Source organism: Carcharodon carcharias, chromosome 4 (assembly GCF_017639515.1).
Source record: "Carcharodon carcharias isolate sCarCar2 chromosome 4, sCarCar2.pri, whole genome shotgun sequence".
NCBI lineage: Eukaryota > Metazoa > Chordata > Chondrichthyes > Lamniformes > Lamnidae > Carcharodon > Carcharodon carcharias.
The window spans coordinates 27,447,813-27,467,446 of NC_054470.1; the positions used below are offsets into that span (position 1 = coordinate 27,447,813).

General features: G+C 46.6%; 1 protein-coding gene across 4 annotated transcripts in view; it reads left to right on the plus strand.

Moving 5' to 3' along the window:
• LOC121277223 (transducin-like enhancer protein 4) overlaps nucleotides 1–19,634 on the plus strand; it is a 210,064-nt gene that overhangs the window by 152,931 nt on the left and 37,499 nt on the right. For all 4 annotated transcript variants that reach the window (XM_041186390.1, XM_041186391.1, XM_041186392.1 and 1 more), the window contains 2 exons: nucleotides 18,172–18,291; nucleotides 19,376–19,429. In XM_041186390.1, the coding sequence (XP_041042324.1) occupies nucleotides 18,172–18,291; nucleotides 19,376–19,429 (174 nt within the window). The remainder of the gene's footprint in view (nucleotides 1–18,171; nucleotides 18,292–19,375; nucleotides 19,430–19,634) is intronic.

Consider the following 19,634-nt stretch of genomic DNA (forward strand, 5'->3'; position numbering starts at 1 on the left):
ATGATGATAATATTGTTTTTGATGGGGCCCTCATGAATGGTGGTTCTTGCATTTCATCAAGACAAATCTCCATGTGCAGTGCTGTCGAACATCTTTTTCAAGCAAACTAGTTAATCACCATTGACAGAGCAAGACTCACTATAATAGTGGGCACAGTGACCTTATGACAGTCTTTGTTTGGGATGCCTACCACTCTGGAAGCCCATTGCTGTTTTTTACTGTGTAGGGGAGAATCTTGTAAGCTTTTGCCCCACACTTTTCATAGAACGAGGCGTTCCCAACTTTTAGGGAAATATGATGGTAACCCTCAACGATCTCCACTGGCACAGAAAAATCTTGTTCCTGGGCCTATTTGTCTCAAGTGTAAATGCACCGTACTGAATCCTGTGCAGGAAAGAACCACCAAAGAGAACCACAATTAGCTGTGCAGGAGTCACCAAGGAAGATGAAAACCGACTCCATTCCTTTATGTTAGCCTACAAGATGGCCACTGCACAATTCATCAGTTCACCAGAACTAATTCTATGCTTTTTTCAAATGTTATTGCCTTGGTCTGTTTGCTCAAGAAAAGTGTTTCCACATTCCCTAGCCTGGTGGCGTACGTCAAGGGGAGAATCTTCTCCCTGTCGGGTGGGTTGGACGGGAGCCAACTCTGGCACACGCCCGCCAAACAGATTGGAATGATGCGTGGCAACTTCGGGAAGCACACCCGATGTCACCGCGCGTCATTTTACGCATCGGTGTGTGAGGCCTGCCCCCGCACGCCAAATGGAAGATAGTGTTTTGTGCTACTGTTCCATTTTCATTGAATGAATAAGAATGCTGCCTGCGCTGGAGCCTCTGAGCTATGAGGAGATATTGGATAGGCTGGGATTGTTTTCCTTGGAATGTTGAGAGGGGACCTGATAGAGGTGTATAAGAGTATGACAGGCATAGATAAGCTGGATAGGAAAGCACTTTCTCCATTAGTAGAGAGGCCAATAACCAGGGGGCATAAATTTAAGGTAGAAGGCTAAGAGGGGGGCTGAGGAGACATTTTTTCACCCAGAGGGTGGTGGGAGACTGGAACTCACTGCCTGAAAGGATGGTTGAATCAGAAACTCTCGTAACATTTAAGAAGTATTTAGATATTCGCTTGTGTTGCCATAGCCTCCAGGGATATGGGCCAAGTGCTGGAAAAAGGGATTAGTGTAGTCAGATCTTTGTTGACCGGCATGGACACAATGGGCCGATTGGCCTCCTTCTGTGCTGTAGACGTCTATGAGTCGAAGAGAATTAATTAATCCTTCTTAGAAAAACTTTCCTATGCCTTGAACGCTTCACACTAAACTTCCTCCAGGCCAATTCCTAATTTTGAGTTGTAACCAGGCAAGGCTTATTGCCTTTCTTGTTAAATCTTCCTTTTATCCCGTGAGTTGTTCAAATGCTTGGTAACTATGGATATAATGGTCCAGTTCTTGCGGTGGTAATTATGGCAAAACTGTCAGCGTTTGCCATGATTGCTCCACTGAAGCTGACAGCAACTTCGGGAGTTTGCACGTGTGCAGAATTACACGAAAATCCATAAGTTGCTGAGGGGTGATTCCACATGCCTCCTGAGGATGCATTTTTGATGTTCCTTCAGAGTGCAATCCCTAACCAATCAATGAATTGACGAAAACTTCTCCTTTTACATTATTAGTCTCACTATAAAAATCCTAGAAAAAGTTGCAACTTGTTAACTAAGCTATAACTAGGTATTTAAACAGCATACTAATTTCATAATTATCGCTGAACACCTTCCCTGCCTCTGAAAAGCTAATTTTATATTTGAGGAATGTCACATTTCTCCTTTATGATAAATTACACATCTGTAAAATAATGTTTTCAAAGTTTGTTTATACTGGTATTTTAGCTTTTATCTAAATCAATCATAATCATTTATTTTGCTATCTGAGAATTCACATTTAAAATGAAGTCTAAAGCACTTTTAACTCCTTGGTTTGCTGTTTGTGAGAGTAATTCATTGTGATTGCCAACTCACCCTGCTTGCTAACATCACTGCTGTGGCATGCCTGGAGATCCCCTTGACTTGGCGCCAGATTTAAATGTATGTTGGGAATGGGGAAGTCCACATCACAGAGATCACTAGATCTTTGTGGGCAACTTCCATTGAGGTCATCAGAGAGTGCTGTTGCTTGGACGCTAACTCCAAAATCTAGCCCACTAATATACTTTAGATGTTAGTGTATACACATGAGTTACTTCTACAAATTATTTTTTCTTTTAACTGCTTTGCCTCTTAAAGAGTTCCATTCTTTAGTTCATTTTCATATAATTTTATTAGCAACCTTTTATATGTAAATGTATGCTTAAAACTAATTTCAGAGTGATGAACACATTGTGCTTTATTATTCATTGGCAGAAATATTGTTATCCAATGACACAGGCCTGTTTTTGTGCTCTGCGTTTATAGCAAGAAACCAATGTTGTGTGGTCCATCAGTATTCAGTTTAAGCAGTCAGCCCACAGGAAAAATTTCAAGAAGGCATTGCTTCATGGTTCAAAGAATGCAAACCACTAAACAAACAGTCTGTATAACTAAATTGTCCTGCATGTTTATTGAAGCAACAGACACAGAATGCTACATTTCCTGTTGAAAAGGGTTTATGCTGACAGTTTTGACCTACCTAGCTATTGGGTTTCTACTTTCTGTTGACACTGTTCCCAACAAGTACAGTCTGAACATGTATTGACAGCTGGGCGGATAATTGTGGGAATTCAGCATTTCACATTGACCTGTGTTAAAGATAGTTCTTCACCTTATTTTGTGAAGTAGTTATGCGGTACAAATGAGAACAAACAAAAGGTTAAAATAACAGGGAGGACCTTGAGATAAAAGAAGTTTTATACATGAAATACCAAGAATGCATAAACACGTAATTGTGAAGAATGTCTGTAGAGTTGTTCAAGGTGTGCTTTTTTTTCTCTGTTTAGTGGTTGAAGACATTTTTATCTCTCTGCAAAGGCTGCAGCTGAAAAGAAGGTGTAGGTGGAAAGCAGTTGTTCTAGATATACAGTGACTTAACATAGACTAAATGAGACTACTCTTCCCTATCCAAGCCTGGGCATCTCTAGCAATTACTTTTCTTCTCATCCCCACGCAGTTGACTTAGGAAGTTGAATATTGATTGCAGAAAAATAAAATTGATATTTTTTGTGAATTATAATTCACAATGTTATAAACATTGGTATGATTCAGGTTACCTGATAGAAATAAAGTTAGCTTTTATATCTGAAAACAGATTAGTGGCATGCATTGCTGAGCAACCATTTCCTTTCCCTAAGGCCATTTATTAGAAATAATTAGTAGTTGAATGTTAATAAACTGTTGTAGGTTTGCATGCCTATTCTTTGCCCTGGAAATCAAAACCAACGTGATTCTAATATCAGGTTTACCCTAATCATTTCTGCAATGAGGAGAATTTAGGTATATAATATGAAAATCTTAGACAATAACTTCATTTTATAGCTGTGAATAACTTCTCAATGCCTGACTATAGCTCATTGCCTCCATTTCAACAGTCAGGATTTAAATATTTTTCAAAACTGTGCCAAATTCATGGTCCCATTTGCCTTGCAAATTAACTTGAGTGAAGAAATTCTAATTTCCTTGTCATTAGAAAAGGAACTGAATGAACTCTGTAAATAGTTTATGGAAAAGTGATTACATCGAATGTTCTGAATGACAAAATTAGAAGAATGAATGGTATGGCTTTTCAACATGTATCTGCGTTTATGTGCATTGGATTTTGCTGTTATGCACTTTTTACACACCTTGTATGTAAGCAGTACCTTTGACATGTTTTTTAAAAAGCCTTCACAGAAGCATTGATTTAAAACAAAAATGACCACAGAGCCAAAGATAATGTCTGTTAAGAGGATAACCAACAAACATTTCAGTCAGAGAGGCGGGTCGCCATTCAATTCTCAAAAGAAGCAAAAAATGGAGGATTGTGTGTGGCAAGTGAGGATTGTGTGTAGCTTGGAGTGGCACTTCCAGGTGGTGGTGTTCCCATGCTTCTGCTGCCCTCCTCTATCTAGATGGTAGAGGTCAAGAAGGTGCTGTCGAAGGAGCCTTGGTGAGTTGCTGCAGTGCACCTTGTAGATGGTACACACTGCTGCCGCTGTGTGTCAATGGTGGAGGGAGTGGATGCTCGAAGTACTGGATGAGATGCCAATCAAGCAGGCTGCTTTGTTCTGGATGGTGTCAAGCTTCTTGAGTGTTGTTGGAGCTGCACTCATCCAGGCAAGTATTTCATCACACTCCTGACTTGTGCCATGTGGATGGTGGACAAGCTTTGGGGGAGTCAGGAGGTGAGTTACTTTCCACAGAATTCTCAACCTCCGACCTACGTGTGCAGCCATAGTACTTATATGGCTGGTTCAGTTCAATTTCTGGTCAGTGGTAACCCCCAGGATATTGATAGTGGGGGAATTCAACAATGGTAATGCCATTGAATGAAAAGGGGAGATGGTTGGATTCTCTCTTGTTGGAGATGGTCACTGTCTGGCACCTGTGTGGCGCGAATGTTACTTGCCGCATCAGCCCAAGCTTGAGGGCTGTTCAAGCCTTGCTGCATAGGGACATGGGCTGCTTCAGTATCTGAGGAGCCGTGAATGGTTTTGAACATTATGCAATCATCCACGAACATCCCCACTTCTGACATTATGATGGAAGGTCATGGATGAAACAGCTGAAGATGGTTGAGCCTAGGACACTATCCTAAGGAACTCCTGCAATGATGTTCTGGGACTGAGGTGATTGACCTCCAACAACTACAACCAACTTCCTTTCTGCTAGGTCTGACTCCAACCAGTGGAGAGTTTTCCCCCTGATTCCCATTGACTCCTATTTGCTAGGGCTGCTTGATGCCACACTTGGTCAAATGCTGCCTTTGATGTCGAGGACAGTCACTCTCACCTCGCTTCTTGAGTTCAGCTCTTTGATCCATTTTTGGACTAAGGCAGTAATGAAGTCAGGAGCTGAAAGGCCCTGGTGGAGTCCAAACTGAGCATCCTTGAGCAGGTTATAGCTGCATAATTGCCGTTTGATAGCACTGTCAATGACCCTGCCATCATTTTGCTGATAATCAAGAGTAGACCGATGGGGCAATAATTGGCCAGGTTGGATTTGTCCTGCTTTTTGTGTACAGGACATACCTGTTTTCCACATTGTCAGGTAGATGCCAGTGTTGTAGCTGTACTGGAATAGCTTGGCTAAGGGCGCAGCTAGTTCCCCCAAACCTTAAGCTCTTATCTTCTACAGTTACCTTTTATGTGGCACGTTATTAAATGCCTTTTGGAAAGCCAAGTGCACTACATCTACTGGTTCCCCTTATCTATCCTGTTTGTCACATCTTCAAAGAACGCTAATAAATTTGTCAAATATAATTTCCCTTTCACAAAATCATGTTGATTCTGTAATATGATTTTCTATATGTCCTGCTATGAGCTCCTTAATAATCACTTCCAGGATTTTCCCAATGACCGATGTTAGACTGACTGGCCTATAGTTTCCTGCGTACTGTCTGTTCCCCTTTCTTGAATAGTGGTGTTACGTTGCAGTTTTCTAATCTGCTGGGACTTTTCCAGAATCTAGAGAATTTCGGAAATTTACAACCAATGCATCCACTATCGCTGCAGCCACTTCCTTTAAGACCCTACGATACAGGTCATCAGGCCCAGGGGACATGTCAGCTCTTAGTCCCCATTGGTTTCCCTAGTACTTTTTCTGTAATGATACTGAGTGTTGGGAGTTCCCACCTCCCTTTTGCCCCCTGCTTTTCTGCTATTCTTGGGATGCTTTTTGTGTCTTCTACTGTGAAGACAAATACAAAATACTTGTTCAAAATCTCTGCTATGCCTTGTTTTCCATTTTTAATCAGCAGTCTCATCCTCTTTACTTTAGCCACTCTTTTCCTTTTTTTATACTTGCAGAAGCTTTTACTGTCTGTTTTTATATTTCTTGCCAATTTTCTCTCATACACCAATTTTTCCTTTTTTATTTATTTTTGATCATCTTTTGCTGGTTTCTAAAGGTTTTCCCAATCTTGTGGCCTACCACTAATCTTTGCAGCATTGTACATCTTGTCTTTCAATTTGATACCATCCTCAATTCCCTTAGTCAGTCACCGGTAGTGCATCCTTCTGGTAGAGACTATCTTTCTCAGTGAAGTTTATCTTTGTTCAGAGGTGTGAAATAGCTCTTTAAATTTCTGCTACTGCTTCTCTACTGGCTTACATTTAAACTAATCTCCCATTCCACTTTAGCCAACTCTGTCTTCAGACCATTGTATTTTCCTACATTTAAGTAGACACTAGTTTCAGACCCAGATTTCTCACCTCAAACTAAATGTAAAATTCAATCATGTTATTACCACTCTATTCTTGAGGATCATTTACAATGAGGTCATTAATTAAGCCTGTCTCATTACACATCACCAGGTAGAAAATAGTCTGTCGCTTGTTTGGTTCCAGAATGTACTGTTCTAAGAAACTGTCCTGAATACACTTTATGAACTCACCTCCCAGGCTACCGGTGCCAATTTATTTCATCCAAACTATATGAAGGTTAAAATCTCCCATAATTATTGCAGTACTGTTTTTATACACCCCTATTGTTTCTTGATTTATACTCCATCCTACTGTGTGGCTACTGTCAGGGGAACCTATAAACCGCTCCCACCCGTGACTTCTCTCCTTTGCTATTTCTCATCTCCATTCAAACTGATTCTCCATTTTGATCCTCCGAGCCAAGATCATTTCTCACTACTGTACTGATCTCATCCGTTATTAACAGAGCTTCCCACTTCCTTTTTGTTTCTTCCTGTCCTTCCAAAGTGCCAAATACCCTTGAATATTCGGGTTGCAGCTGTGGTCACTTTGCAACCATGTGCTGCATTTTCCACACTGCCACCATGAGCACGTAAAATAGAATGGTTGCCCACCCATCATCTTCCCATCTGCCCACCCTGAGCCCACTCCCATAATATGGGGGGTGGGCAGGTGCTGAAATTGGCAGCCCACCCACCGTTTTCAAATAGATATTCAAAGGTCAATTAGTCTTGTCGCCAAGCCAATTGACCCTGATAAAAAAGCTGCCCACGCCATAAAATGGTTGGTGTGGGCGGTCAGGCAGGAGAGGGCAGCCCAATTTTATAAAAAATAACCTATTCAAAGGACAGGAAAGAAGTGGGGATTCTACCTTCGGGGGCTGCCCTTTGCCAGTTGGGGGTGCCCCCCACCCCCCCCCCCTCTAAGATAGACCCCCCCCCCCATTTCTTACTTTCCCACAACCTTAAGCCCACCCCTCCCCCACTCCAACCCCCACACCCCTCCCAGACCTGCCTAAGACCCTGGACTTACCTGTTTCCAGGGTTCCATGGGCTGCCTTCCTCCTCCTCTTGCAACCCAATTGGCCGGCAGCTCCCAAGGACAGGACTCAGGACTTCACTTGCAGTGAGGGGTGGAAGTCCTACACGGCCCTTGTTTAGCCTGTCCACAGTGCGTTATGGCTGTGGGGCAGACCGTTGTGGAGCTGGTCAGCTCCACGCTGACTTTGCTTTGGGGAGGTGGGGTGGGGCGGGAGGGCAGGTGGTGGTGCGGGGGCGACCCTTTTGCACCCACACAATATTCAGCCTCATCTCTCTGTATTGTCTATCACAGACTCATTTATTTCTATTTGTGCTGTCAATTCATCCACCCTGTTACAAATTCTGGATGCATTCAGATAAAGTGCTTTTAATTCTGTCCTTCCCCATTTTCCTTACTCTGAATTTATTTGCTGGTACAATCATGTTTGAATGCTCTACCCCCTCCTGTCACATCACTACCCTACACTACTGCCTTCTCCTTTCTCTTCAACTTTCCAAATCTCCCATCAAGTGAAACCTCCACTCCCCAACCCCCCCCCCCCCCCCCCCCCCCCCACTCCCCGCCCAACCCACCCACCCCCCGCCACTATTTAGCCTTCTCTACAATCCTACTTACATGTTTCATTAGTACACTGGTCCCAGCAGGATTCAGGTGAGCCCATTCCAATGTTACAGCTCCCTCTTTCCCTAGCACTGATGCCAGTGCCCCATAAATTGAAACCCATTTCTCCCACACCAATCTTTGAACCATACATTCAACTCTCTGATCTTATTTACCCTATTCCAATTTGCTAATGGCTCAGGTAATTTAGCCTAGCTACTCATACTCCCTCAGTAGAACCTCTTTCTTGGTCTTACCTATGTCATTGGTACCTCCATGGACCATGACAACTGGATCTTGCCCCTCCCTCTCCAGCCCTAATGAGATGTCCTTAACCCTGCTAATGGGTAGGCAACAGAGCCTTCAGGACTCTCACTCTTGGCTGCAAAGAACAGTGTCTATTCCTTAACCAAACTGTCCCCTAGTACAACTACATTCCTTTTTGCTCCCCCCTCTCAAATGGCCCCCTGCACCATTGTGCTGTGGTGAGATTGCTCATCCTTCCTGCACTCCCTTCTCTCGCCCACACAAGCTGCAAGAACATCGAACTTGTTGGACAATTGTAATGGCTGTGACACCTCCATTGCTACCTTCTGGATCCCCATATTTGCCTGGTTTCCAGTCACACCTTTCGGTCCCTGACCACGGACCAAATCTGAAGTACCTAGCTTAAGGTGTGTGACTGCCTCCTAGAGCAAATTGTCTGGGTAACTTTCTTCCTGATGTATCGCAGTTCGGACTGCAGCTCACCAACTCTGAGCCAAAATTGCTGGAGCTGCAGACACTTGCTGTGGATGTGGTTGCTATGGATCACCCAGGCATCCATCAGTACCCAGATGCTGCATCTGCAACACATCACCTGCCCTGCCATCTTTGTTTTGCTTTTATGTAATTAATTAGACTTCAAGTTTCAGAAATCAGTTAACAATTATTTTTGGTTATATTATGGAGTTTAACTAATTATGTTATAAATTTAATATAGTACCTATAATATAATACCCATATCTCCCCAGCACCATTTTAAGCTACTGCCCCAATTTAGAGGGTGAAAAAGCTTAAAATTCATCAATTGCTGACATGCACCCTAATACCTCCAGGTTGCAACTCTCAGATCTTGCTGCCTCAGTATTTTGTAAACAGGCAAAAAGCACCTCCTCCATCCACTGCACTGAATTCCCAGGTTTAAGTACTTGGTCTCACTACACTCAGTCTCCAGCTGCTACCCTCGTGTGACTTACTTTGTGCATCTGTATTTGTATTAGCTCAGGTTCCAGAGAGCTGAGTCAGCCACTGCTGGCTATGGAACCATTTCTAGCTAGTTAGCTGATAAACTAACTGCAGCTGCCTTCAGCAGTGAGCTTGTTTAACACTGACTGAGACTGAAAAAATTCTACAATTTACTGTTACAGTAAATGCAAACTTGACTAGATTTCAAAATCCACCTTTAAAATCCATCATTTACCAAATGCCTGGATTTAAGCACTTGGTCTCACTGCGCTCAGTGCAGAATCATTCCAGATTTGCACAAAGTGCGGTAGTGGGTGGGAAAAAGGACATTTTACCTGCCAGCTGCAATGGCGGGTTTTCACACAAAATCGTCCCATTCCTGGCACATCCTGCCTAGGAATGCATTGCCAGGAAACCCGCCGGATCTCTAATTCACCTTCCGCCGACACTTCAGGCCGACAGTAATCCGGGTGCCATAAGTAAAAGGGGCCCCTGCACAGATTTAGTTCTCTCTAAGGGATTGGAAGCTGTTGTAAAGTCATGGCAGCCAAAGGGAGGAAACATGCTGCCCCCAAATTTAGCGGTGCCTCCCTCGGGTGCCTATTGGTCGCAGTGAAGTCCTCTACCCCTGCTCAGGGTGAAGGCCAGCAAGCAAGCAAACATGGGAGGTGGTGGCAACAGTGGTCAGAGCCAATGCCCTGCAAAAGGGGACAGTTACCCAGTGCCGAAAGAGGATGCAGGATCTCCTCCGTTCCACCAGGATAAGTCACTCTTCTCATGACTCTCAACTCCCAACTCTCACAAACCCACTATACATCCGCAGGGATCTCACTCACTGCTAATTCGAGTGACATCACCATTCACACTCTCACACACACCTTCATTTGCCCTGTGGATCATGCCCTTATCCCGTCCATGGCACCTCTCACCACCCACACATGCCAGACATCCTTTTCATCTGGCCTGGCAGGCTTCCTGCTTACACTCTCTTCATCTGTATTCATGCAGGTCAAGCTGGTACACAACAAAAGGGAGAGGTCGCAGACTGGTGGAGGAATGCCTGACATTAACGTCCTCACAGACTTTGAAAATAGAGTCATGCAGCTGGCAGGCTAAGATCAGGACCGGTCCTGTGCTGACAGTGAGGTTGGCAGTGCTCAACCAAGTGAGGGTTCAGCCGTGCAACATCCATTAGACAACCATACTGCGAGTCAGTTCCCTGTTCCGCAGTTTACGGCCATGCACGAATTATCCCCCCTTACTTTCAGAGGCATATCTGGGAAGCAGCCAAGGGGGTCCATGAACCAGGCTCTCGACTCAAGTCTCGAAGACACCACGGAAGAAGAATCTGATGACACCCTAATTGAAGTCCTGTCACAGCGCACGCCCTCACCCTCCATCAGCGCAGAGACACACACCTCGGTGGGACCTAGTTCTAGAGTAGCCTCGGGGTCGCAATCTGGCGAGCACATCGCACTGGCTGATCGACATCAGGGACTGCCCAGGCTTCCAGCACTCGGAGGACTACTGGAGGCGAGAAATCTGCTGAGTCCTTGTCAGATGATGAGCCTCTGGATTCAGTCATACCTTAGTTGCTGGAGCTGCAAAGGCAAGCTTGGGAACATCAGGAAGGGATGTCTGCTGCATTCCTTAGATTGCGAGGCAAGATGAAGGAGTCCATCCACCTTCAGTCTGAGGTGATAGCGCCAGCATGCTAACGCACCGAAGTCAACATTGGTAGCATAGAGACTTTGGTCCAGGACATCGATCCTGCACTGCTGCGTGGGCTGAACTCCATCGCTGATGCCATATTTGGCTGCCAATAGCGTCATGCAAGAGGGTTGTGGGGCAGCTCACAAGGAGGGTGCCACTGTCGCAGAGCAGGACCCTGAAAGCAGGCCGGGGCACTCCAGCTCTCAGCCCTCTAGAGGATGCCCACCAGGTCATCACAGACATGGTGTAGCAATCAGCAGGCTGCCTCCACCTCTGCTGTGGATGTCGGGGAACACCAAGACGTAGCAGCAGGGTTAGGAAGATTAAGAAGATGTAACTCTTTTGGAGTTAAACCAATTAAATTAAGAAGATGTAACTCTTTCGAGTACAAACATGTTTCCATCTGTTCCTATTCAGATGAAGTTACATTGTTTCATAGTTTTGCCATTGTGAGATTTGAACTCTTGATCTTGGGGTTACAAGCCCAGTACCATAACGGGTGTTAATCGCTTGCACTTAATGTTCGTTATTGTAAATAAACTCTCAAGAATGTCTCCTTGCCTATGGCTCCTTGTTCTGATGAGCAGTGTTCATGTCACTGAGGTGTGAAACCTTGGTTCCTGCACAAGATAAAGGCAGGTCTCTCAGTCCAGGGCCTCTTCCCTGTGCAGTGTGTAACCTTCAGACCAAGGTAACCTAGACATGAGCAATCTTCGAATACACTGGTTCTCAGTCATCTGCAGGAATGAGAGACACCGTCTATGGACCCTGGGTCCAGTGAGGCTCCTACAAGCAACAACTCACTGTGGATCTTCACCTGCATGCACAGCAGGCCCTGCTGCCCCTGTGTCTTGAGGGAGGTGCTCCTCCCTTTGCCGAGCCAGGCACTTCCACTACTATCTTCTTCATCTTCTCTGGTCTCTGTGCCATGAGGCACACCGCTAAATCACCAGGCTCCATGATCCCGATCATTTTCTCCTGCAGGATCAAAGAGAGAGAGATGCGTAGGTTAGCATTGGTATACTGAGGCCAGAATTTTCCTGTTGGCATGCGAGGGGGGCCCACATGCCTGCGCATTAAATGACGCACAGTGACGTCGGGCGAGTGTCCCGGCATCACCACGCGCCATCGTGATATTTTGTTGGGCGGGCGTGCGGTGATCTCCGATGCATGCCTGCCATTAATTCACTGGCCACTTAAAGCCCTTGAGGCGCCAAGATTTTTCAGCACCCGTGCGATCTTCGGGTCGGTGCATGGGCACAATGGGCAGGCAAGTAGGACACGTTTGTATAAACCTCATCCACAGGTGGGATAAGAGAGCTCAGAGGGATCGCGAGTGTGCTCTGTCGTATGTTGATGTTTCAAAGTTACTGATACTAGCCTGTGTGATCTGCAATACTTCAAAACACATACCAGCTGCTTGGACTGTACTCACAACCTTCAGGTCAGTACTCTGCAGTGAAGAATCTTTATTGGGCCTGCAGGTTTCAGGAAGCCTTCCCTTAGCCTGCGAATGGGAGCTGAACTCTCCACTGGAGGTACCTCCTCTGAGGAGGAAGGGAGGACTAGAAGAGGGAGGAGGCCAGGAGCGCACATTCAGCCTCCAGGGGAGCCACCTTTGGGAGGCCAGGCTCAGGCACAAGGGGTGCAGGACCAAGAGGTAGTCCAAGGTGGAAGGGGCTGCAGAAGACGTCACTATCCTGTTGCCAGGATACACTGGCATTAAAACAACTACCTCAATATGTCTGAGGTGCAGTGCCGAAGGAGGCTCTGTTTCTCAAGGGAGACAGTCAACTATATCTGTCAGATGATTGGACCTGAGATCTCCATGAACTGTGTGGGTGGACATCCGATGCCATTGGCTCTGAAGCTGACAGTTGCCCTCCACTTCTATGCCTCTGGCTCCTTCCAGGGATCGGTGGGTGATCTTTGTGATGTCTCCCAATCTGCTGTGCACACTTGTGTCAAGCAAGTTACAGACGCTCTGTTCAGGCTTGCATTGACCTTCATCCACTACCATTGGGTCCAGGCAAGCCACACACAGCGAGCCAGAGACTTCGTGGCCATTGCTGGCTTCCCCCGCGTCCAGGGTACAATAGACCGGACACATGTGGTCATCAAGGTGCCAGCAGGTGAACCCGGTGCCTTCATCAACGGGAAGAGCTTCCATTCTGTGAACGTGCAGATAGTGTGTGATCACAAGATGCTGATTCTACAAGTCTGTGCAAGGTACCCAGGCAGCTCCCATAATGCCTACATCCTCAGACACTCCCAAATGCCGGGGCCCTTCAGTGCTCCAGCCCAGCTTGATGGATGGTTGCTGGGTGACAAGGGCTATCCCCTCAGAAGGTGGCTCATGACGCCTCTCCACCATCCAAGAACAGCGGTACTATAGGAACCACGCCTCCACAAGGGCTGTGGTGGAGGGAGCCACTGGTCTTCTCAAGATGCACTTCTGATGCCTAGACTGCTCAGTGGGCACACCCCAGTACTCCCCCAGATCGTGTGTCGCTGATGGTGGTTGCATGCTGCGCTTTCCACAATCTTGCACTGAAAAGGGGGGACGCAGTGGACAATGAGCCTAGCAGTGTGTCCGAGGATGAGCACGCACAGGGAAGTGCTGAGGGGGTAGGCGCTGACCCAGGCATACTCCAGGGATTCTTTACTCCAAAGAACTGTCACCGCAGATGGACATCCAGGACAAGCCTGGGCTGCCGGCTCCATACTTGATACCTAAGTGCAAAATCTGCCTGGATAGGAACATTAACTAAGGGCCTTGTTAATAAAGCTGAAAGTCCCACAAATCACTCATAATGTTTTTGGAAACCATCCACCTGCAGAAGAAAAGATGCACCCTCAGCCATGGTGACATGTCTGAATTTAATATTACAACCAAAGGAACTTAAGAAAACAAAACGACAAAGGTGTTAAAAATCACACCAACTCATAAAGACCTCATTGCAGGCCAACACAAAAGCACTAGTGATAAACCCGTGGTGTGCCTAAGATGCCTTATGATGACGTTTACCGGTACTACGCCTTGGTACTGCCCCTTCACTAGGATTGACACCTGAGCCAGCCTGCTGACTCTGCTGTCCTGTTGGCATCGATGACTCTGGCAGTCATCCTCTGGCCCATGGAGCCTGTGCTGGCCCTGCCTGGGAGGGAGCTGCCAGTTCCATAGCTGGCATCTCCCATTCGTCGCAGCCTCATCGGATGCAACGGTCACTGGCAGAGGGGCGGAGGAGCTGCTGCCCTTATCCGGAGCGTGCTGAGAGGAGCCCACAGGGATGACAGGCAGCTGCTGCGCTGACATGAGGTCACTTCAGACCTCCCTGCTCACCGTGGATGAATGGACACCGACCTGGGAAACTTGGTGCTCAGACCATCTCCCACATTGGCACTGAGCAGCTGAGGTCAATGCCAATGTGAGGGCTTGCTGGTCCGAGCGCATCCCCAGGAAGCCCTGATTGGTCTCCTGGAGGAACCTCTCCACGAGAGCCGCCACTCTCTCCATGGAGGACGCATGGCACTCGGATATGTGGCTCATTGCTTCGGCGATAGTCCACGTAGACTCCTCCACCTGGGACACCAAGCCAAGCATAGCCTCATGTATCTCCAGCAGATGCTCCCACACACCCGGCCGCATTTACTGCGTTGCGGACGACTCCAGAGGCACATCATCAGGCATCGACTGAGCATGTGTCTGGTCCCCTATATTCCTCTGACTGCTGGTGCCATGGGCACTCTGTCTGTGCCAGCTCCTCCAGTGATTGTAAAGTGCCCTCACCGCTGTGCCCCAGAACACTAGCCGATGTTCTAATTCCCACTGAGGTGCTAGAATCTACACTGGTGCCTGCCTGGCAGAGATGGTGTGACACTGGTGAGTTCGTGACTTTAGGGCCCTCGGGTGTGAGATGGGGCCCTTGCTGCTCCCCTTCCCAGCACTGCTCCATTGATGCTGAAAGGAAGAACAAGGACATTGGATCAGTTAACGTGGAGACAATGTCAATGTGTATCCCTGTCCCCCAGATCATTATGTGCTTATCCTTCCATAAGCAATGGTCAAGTCATGTTGCCAACTTAAATCACTGAAAATTCAGTAGTGCCATGGCTGTTGGGAGAATAATAGCGACCTCACTGCTGGGCAAACATACCTGCTTGTGGCGCCCCAGCCTCATTGACACCGGTGGACCTGGGCACATGGCGCCTCTCCAAATCTAGGGACTCCTGCTCGAAGCAGCTGAGAATTGCCAACTGGGCCGGCACTCCACCAGTCCTCACCCGCTCAGCTGCATTATGTACGTTCTTCTCCTGAAAAGGAAAGAAGAGCATTGATTAGTGCTAATTGTACCTGGACTCTCTTCGCGGACGGCCCACCCCAACCAGAGTGGGACATTGCAGGGCTCCAGTGTCTCCTCAGCCCGCTGCTGCCAAACATTCACACAAACATGCTAGTCCTGTCCACCCACTCCCCACCCCTTTAGCCAAATGCTGCCTACATCACATTAGGCACCACACGGTGCAAGGAGACGCAAGCACGTGGAGCGCAGAGGGCAGCAGATCAATCGGTGCCATGACACCTTGAAGCTCCCCTCCCAGCATGTCATCACCCTGTCTTTGACATGTCCTGGAGTTCCAGCACTGCACCTAGTTGCAGCTCCTTCAAGTTGCCCCGAAAACTGCACTGTGGGTCTCAGTGTACCACGTGCTGTGGGGGCAGAACCCATCTCTTCACCACCCTCTCAGGTATGGGCAATATCTGCTGGCCCACCCAGTGAAGGACACATGCTGTCAATGATTCAATGCAGTCACTACACTCAGCCTTGGGGGGGTGGTGGGGGGTGGGCGCACCTTGGGGAAAGCCTACCCACTGGGTTAAGTGACCAATGCCAACATGGTACTCACCCTTCCTAAGCACAACAGGTCATTGAAGCATTTGTGACACTGGATCCAGGTGCACCGCACCACGTCACAGGAGCTCACCACCTCCGCCACCTCCTCCCAGGCATGCTTGGTCATGTGGGGGGACCTCCTCCTCCCATCCTGTGGTACGAGGACCTCCCACTGTGCTGCCACCTCCTCCAGGAGGGCAGCAAGGCAATCATCAGAAAAACAAGGGGCACAGTGCCCCCCTGCCCTACCCTCCTGCCTGGCCTGCTCAGCAGCAGTGCTCTGGGGAGCCCTTCCACTGGCCGTGATTCACAGCCTTTGAAAGGCTGCAGGAGCTTTTTTAAAACAGGCCGTGAGGTCGCCGTTGGACCCGGCAGTCATTACAGTCCCACTGCCGCTGCCCACACCCACTGTCCTCGGGAGCCGTGATTCACGCTAGGCGGGCTTTAATTGGCCCGCCCGTGTAAAATGGCAGCACAGACCCAATCGTGGGCAGCGATCGGGTCCATGCCCACCCACGTCCGCTCCCACACAGCCCATCCGACAGGCAGAAAATTCTGCCCTAAGAACCTCTCTTGGTTGAGCCTGAAGGCCCCTTCACACACACACACACGAGAGATCTGGCCACAACTTGGATGGCCTGTGTGCAGTATTTTCATTGGCTGTCCAAAACCCCGTTCACCTCCGCCCCACTCCACTTGACTGATTGGCAGCAACTTCGGCCACTGGACTGCATGTTGTGCTCTCAGCTCAAGCACAGACATTGTCCTGATCTGCACTGCATGGGTGCGCTGTTAGCTTGAACCATGATGGATACCTTTCCACACCAAAATAAAGACATAGCAAGGGATTGAGAGCCTCTCCACCAGTGACTGCACCATAGCCACCTTTCACAAGGAGATTGTACAACTTAGCCCGTCGGCCAATTGCTCTGCTGCCTGCTAAAACACATATTAATTTGCAGGCCATGCCTGAGGGCTAAAAAGTCATGGAGTGTTTGGTGGCACTTTCATGCTTTTGCATTGTTTGAGTGGGCAGAAAAGCTTCAGAGGCCCAATTCCAAGTGTGTCAATGGAGCTGCTGCTGAGCAGTCTCAGCTGCAGAAGAATGCTCACTTTTGACAAGCTTTTCCAAGTGCATGGCTGCTTCCCTCACCCCTTCCATCGCCCACCCCCACAGCATGTGCTTGAGTATTTCCTTCTGTCTGTCTGTGCCGCCTCTGCCCCCCGGCCCCACCCGCCTCCCCCCCTTCATCGGTCAGACCCCGCACTACCACACTGAAAGCCTGTCGGGAAAAAGCAACTTGACGCGGGGGGCTGATTCTGGCGAGCAGGGCACATAATTAGATGCAAATGTATTAAAACGACATTCCCGATGTGCGGCGGAAGGAAGCGGTCGATTGCAAACTGATTTCACGAGGTTGTAAAACTGACTTTTGACATTATTGCCATATTGCTCCCCCCACCCGGCCCACCATGACGCATGTGCCAACAGGGCCAGGAAATTCCGGCCTCAGTTTCCAGCTACCTTTGTGCAAATTTGTGTTACAGAGATGGGATTGAGAAAGACCATGGAGGGATTTAAACAGAAGGATGAGAATTTTAATTGTGAGGTGTTTAACTATGAGGCGCCTGGGAGCCAATGTAGATCAGGGAGGACAACAGTGATGGGTGAGTAGAGCTTGGTGCAGACAGAAAAGGTTTGGATGAGCTTATGGGGTTAATGTGACAAAACACTCGACGTCTTACTACATCATTAAGTATCAAATCTGAATCTACACAGATTGGAGTGGTTGAATTATGCAATTTCATTAATGTATCGCACTATGTAAAATATAATTACTTTGGTAGGTTTTTAGGAGACTTGAAAAGGTACTACAGGCTAGATTTTCATATATTTATAAAAACCTCCAAGTGAATACGGTATAGTCTGATGCTTAACAAAAACAGAATTACCTGGAAAAACTCAGCAGGTCTGGCAGCATCGGCGAAGAAGAAAAGAGTTGACGTTTCGAGTCCTCATGACCCTTCGACAGAACTAAGTAGAAATAGGAAAGGGGTGAAATATAAGCTGGTTTAAACCTATCACTGGCCCTCTATCCAGCTCTACCTGTCCCACCGACCCCCTTAAACCAGCTTATATTGCTACTTAGTTCTGTCGAAGGGTCATGAGGACTCGAAACGTCAACTCTTTTCTTCTTCGCCGATGCTGCCAGACCTGCTGAGTTTTTACAGGTAATTCTGTTTTTGTTTTGGATTTCCAGCATCCGCAGTTTTTTGTTTTTATATTATTATTATTATAGTCTGATGCTTGTTATTTCAGAGTTCCTCAGTGTCACCATCAGCCAGTTTCAGAGCTGCAGAGAAACACAGAAACTCAAATGACTACTCCACAGATAGTAAGAAGCAAAAGACTGATGATAAGGATTTAGCAAACCGCTATGTGAGTAATAATCAAAATAATGGGCATGTCATCAAAGTTTTTATTTAACTGTGATTAAACCTTGTCTGTAAATTATATTCCCTCACCCCTGTATTCTAATTCCACTTTTCAGCTTTTGAAAACATCTGCTTGAGTGGGGAAAAAGACGAAACAAGGCGAAGTTCTTTTGCTATAGTAATAGGGTTGTTTCAATAGGCTTTCTAGTAGTAGATAGAGCCTTTCTGAAAGTCAGGAGTTATGTGCTGAATTATTAATGTGAGAAGAAAAGAGTGTTCAACATTACCTAGGAAAATGCAAAAACACTCTCAAAGTGTGCCGCTTCCTTTCTATGTCACATTACAGCCCTCAGACATTAGATCAAGAGTTCTGAGCTGCTAGTCAGATACTTCTTGTTAGACTGTGTTGTTGTGTATTGGACCTATATACACCTTGGTCTCAAAACAGTGGGTTGGAGAAAGGGTGGCTACAACAATGCAAAGTGAAGAAGCACAGTTGCCCTCACTGCACTGGACATAACTCCTCTTGCTGGGTTGCTGATCTTATATATTCAATTTCAAGCACCCATTATATACATTGATCGTGTGCCCAGTTTAGTCAGATATAAAATGAAGCTCCTTTTTCAGTGTACTATGACTCAACTTGAAGCTCTGAGGAACATTCCACACTACAAATAGTGTATTTTTTCTCCCCATGTTGTGGTTCTGTCATGTGGGACCACATGAACTTGGGACTGGTTTGAGAGTGGCCGAATAAATTTGACCCAGGGAAAAATTCCCTTCTCTTGGCTGTAAGGATCCTGCCAAAGTAAAGACTAGCATTTAACCTGTGCTTTCAGTTTCTCACTCTGTAAGCTTTCTGATTTGTATTGTAACAGTCTAGTCTGGCCACAATGGAGACTGCTGCATCACTGATTAAACTGCGATAAAACATCTATTGTTAGGTAACTAATTCTTAACATTGCATTGGTTGACAAATCGATCAGTATAATATATTATATTATTAAGCAGGTGACTGAATTCAGTTGAAGTTAATGTGTATTCATCAGATCTTATAAAATGTATTATTTATTTATATACATATTTAGGATAGCGATGGAGAGAAGAGTGATGACAACTTGGTGGTGGATGTCTCCAATGAGGTTTGTGGTGGTTTCTTTTAAGAATGTTGAAAGCAATTATTTACTTGGTGTTGGCAATGAACATGGACTTTCCATTAATATTGTACCACAGAGCTTTTCTTGGCTCATTGTTCTTTCAATCAAGTATCGGTTGAAGCTCCTAGAATCTAACTTAGTTAATTAAATGGCCATCAAAGTAGAAACCTGACATGAAGAGGCCTCTAAG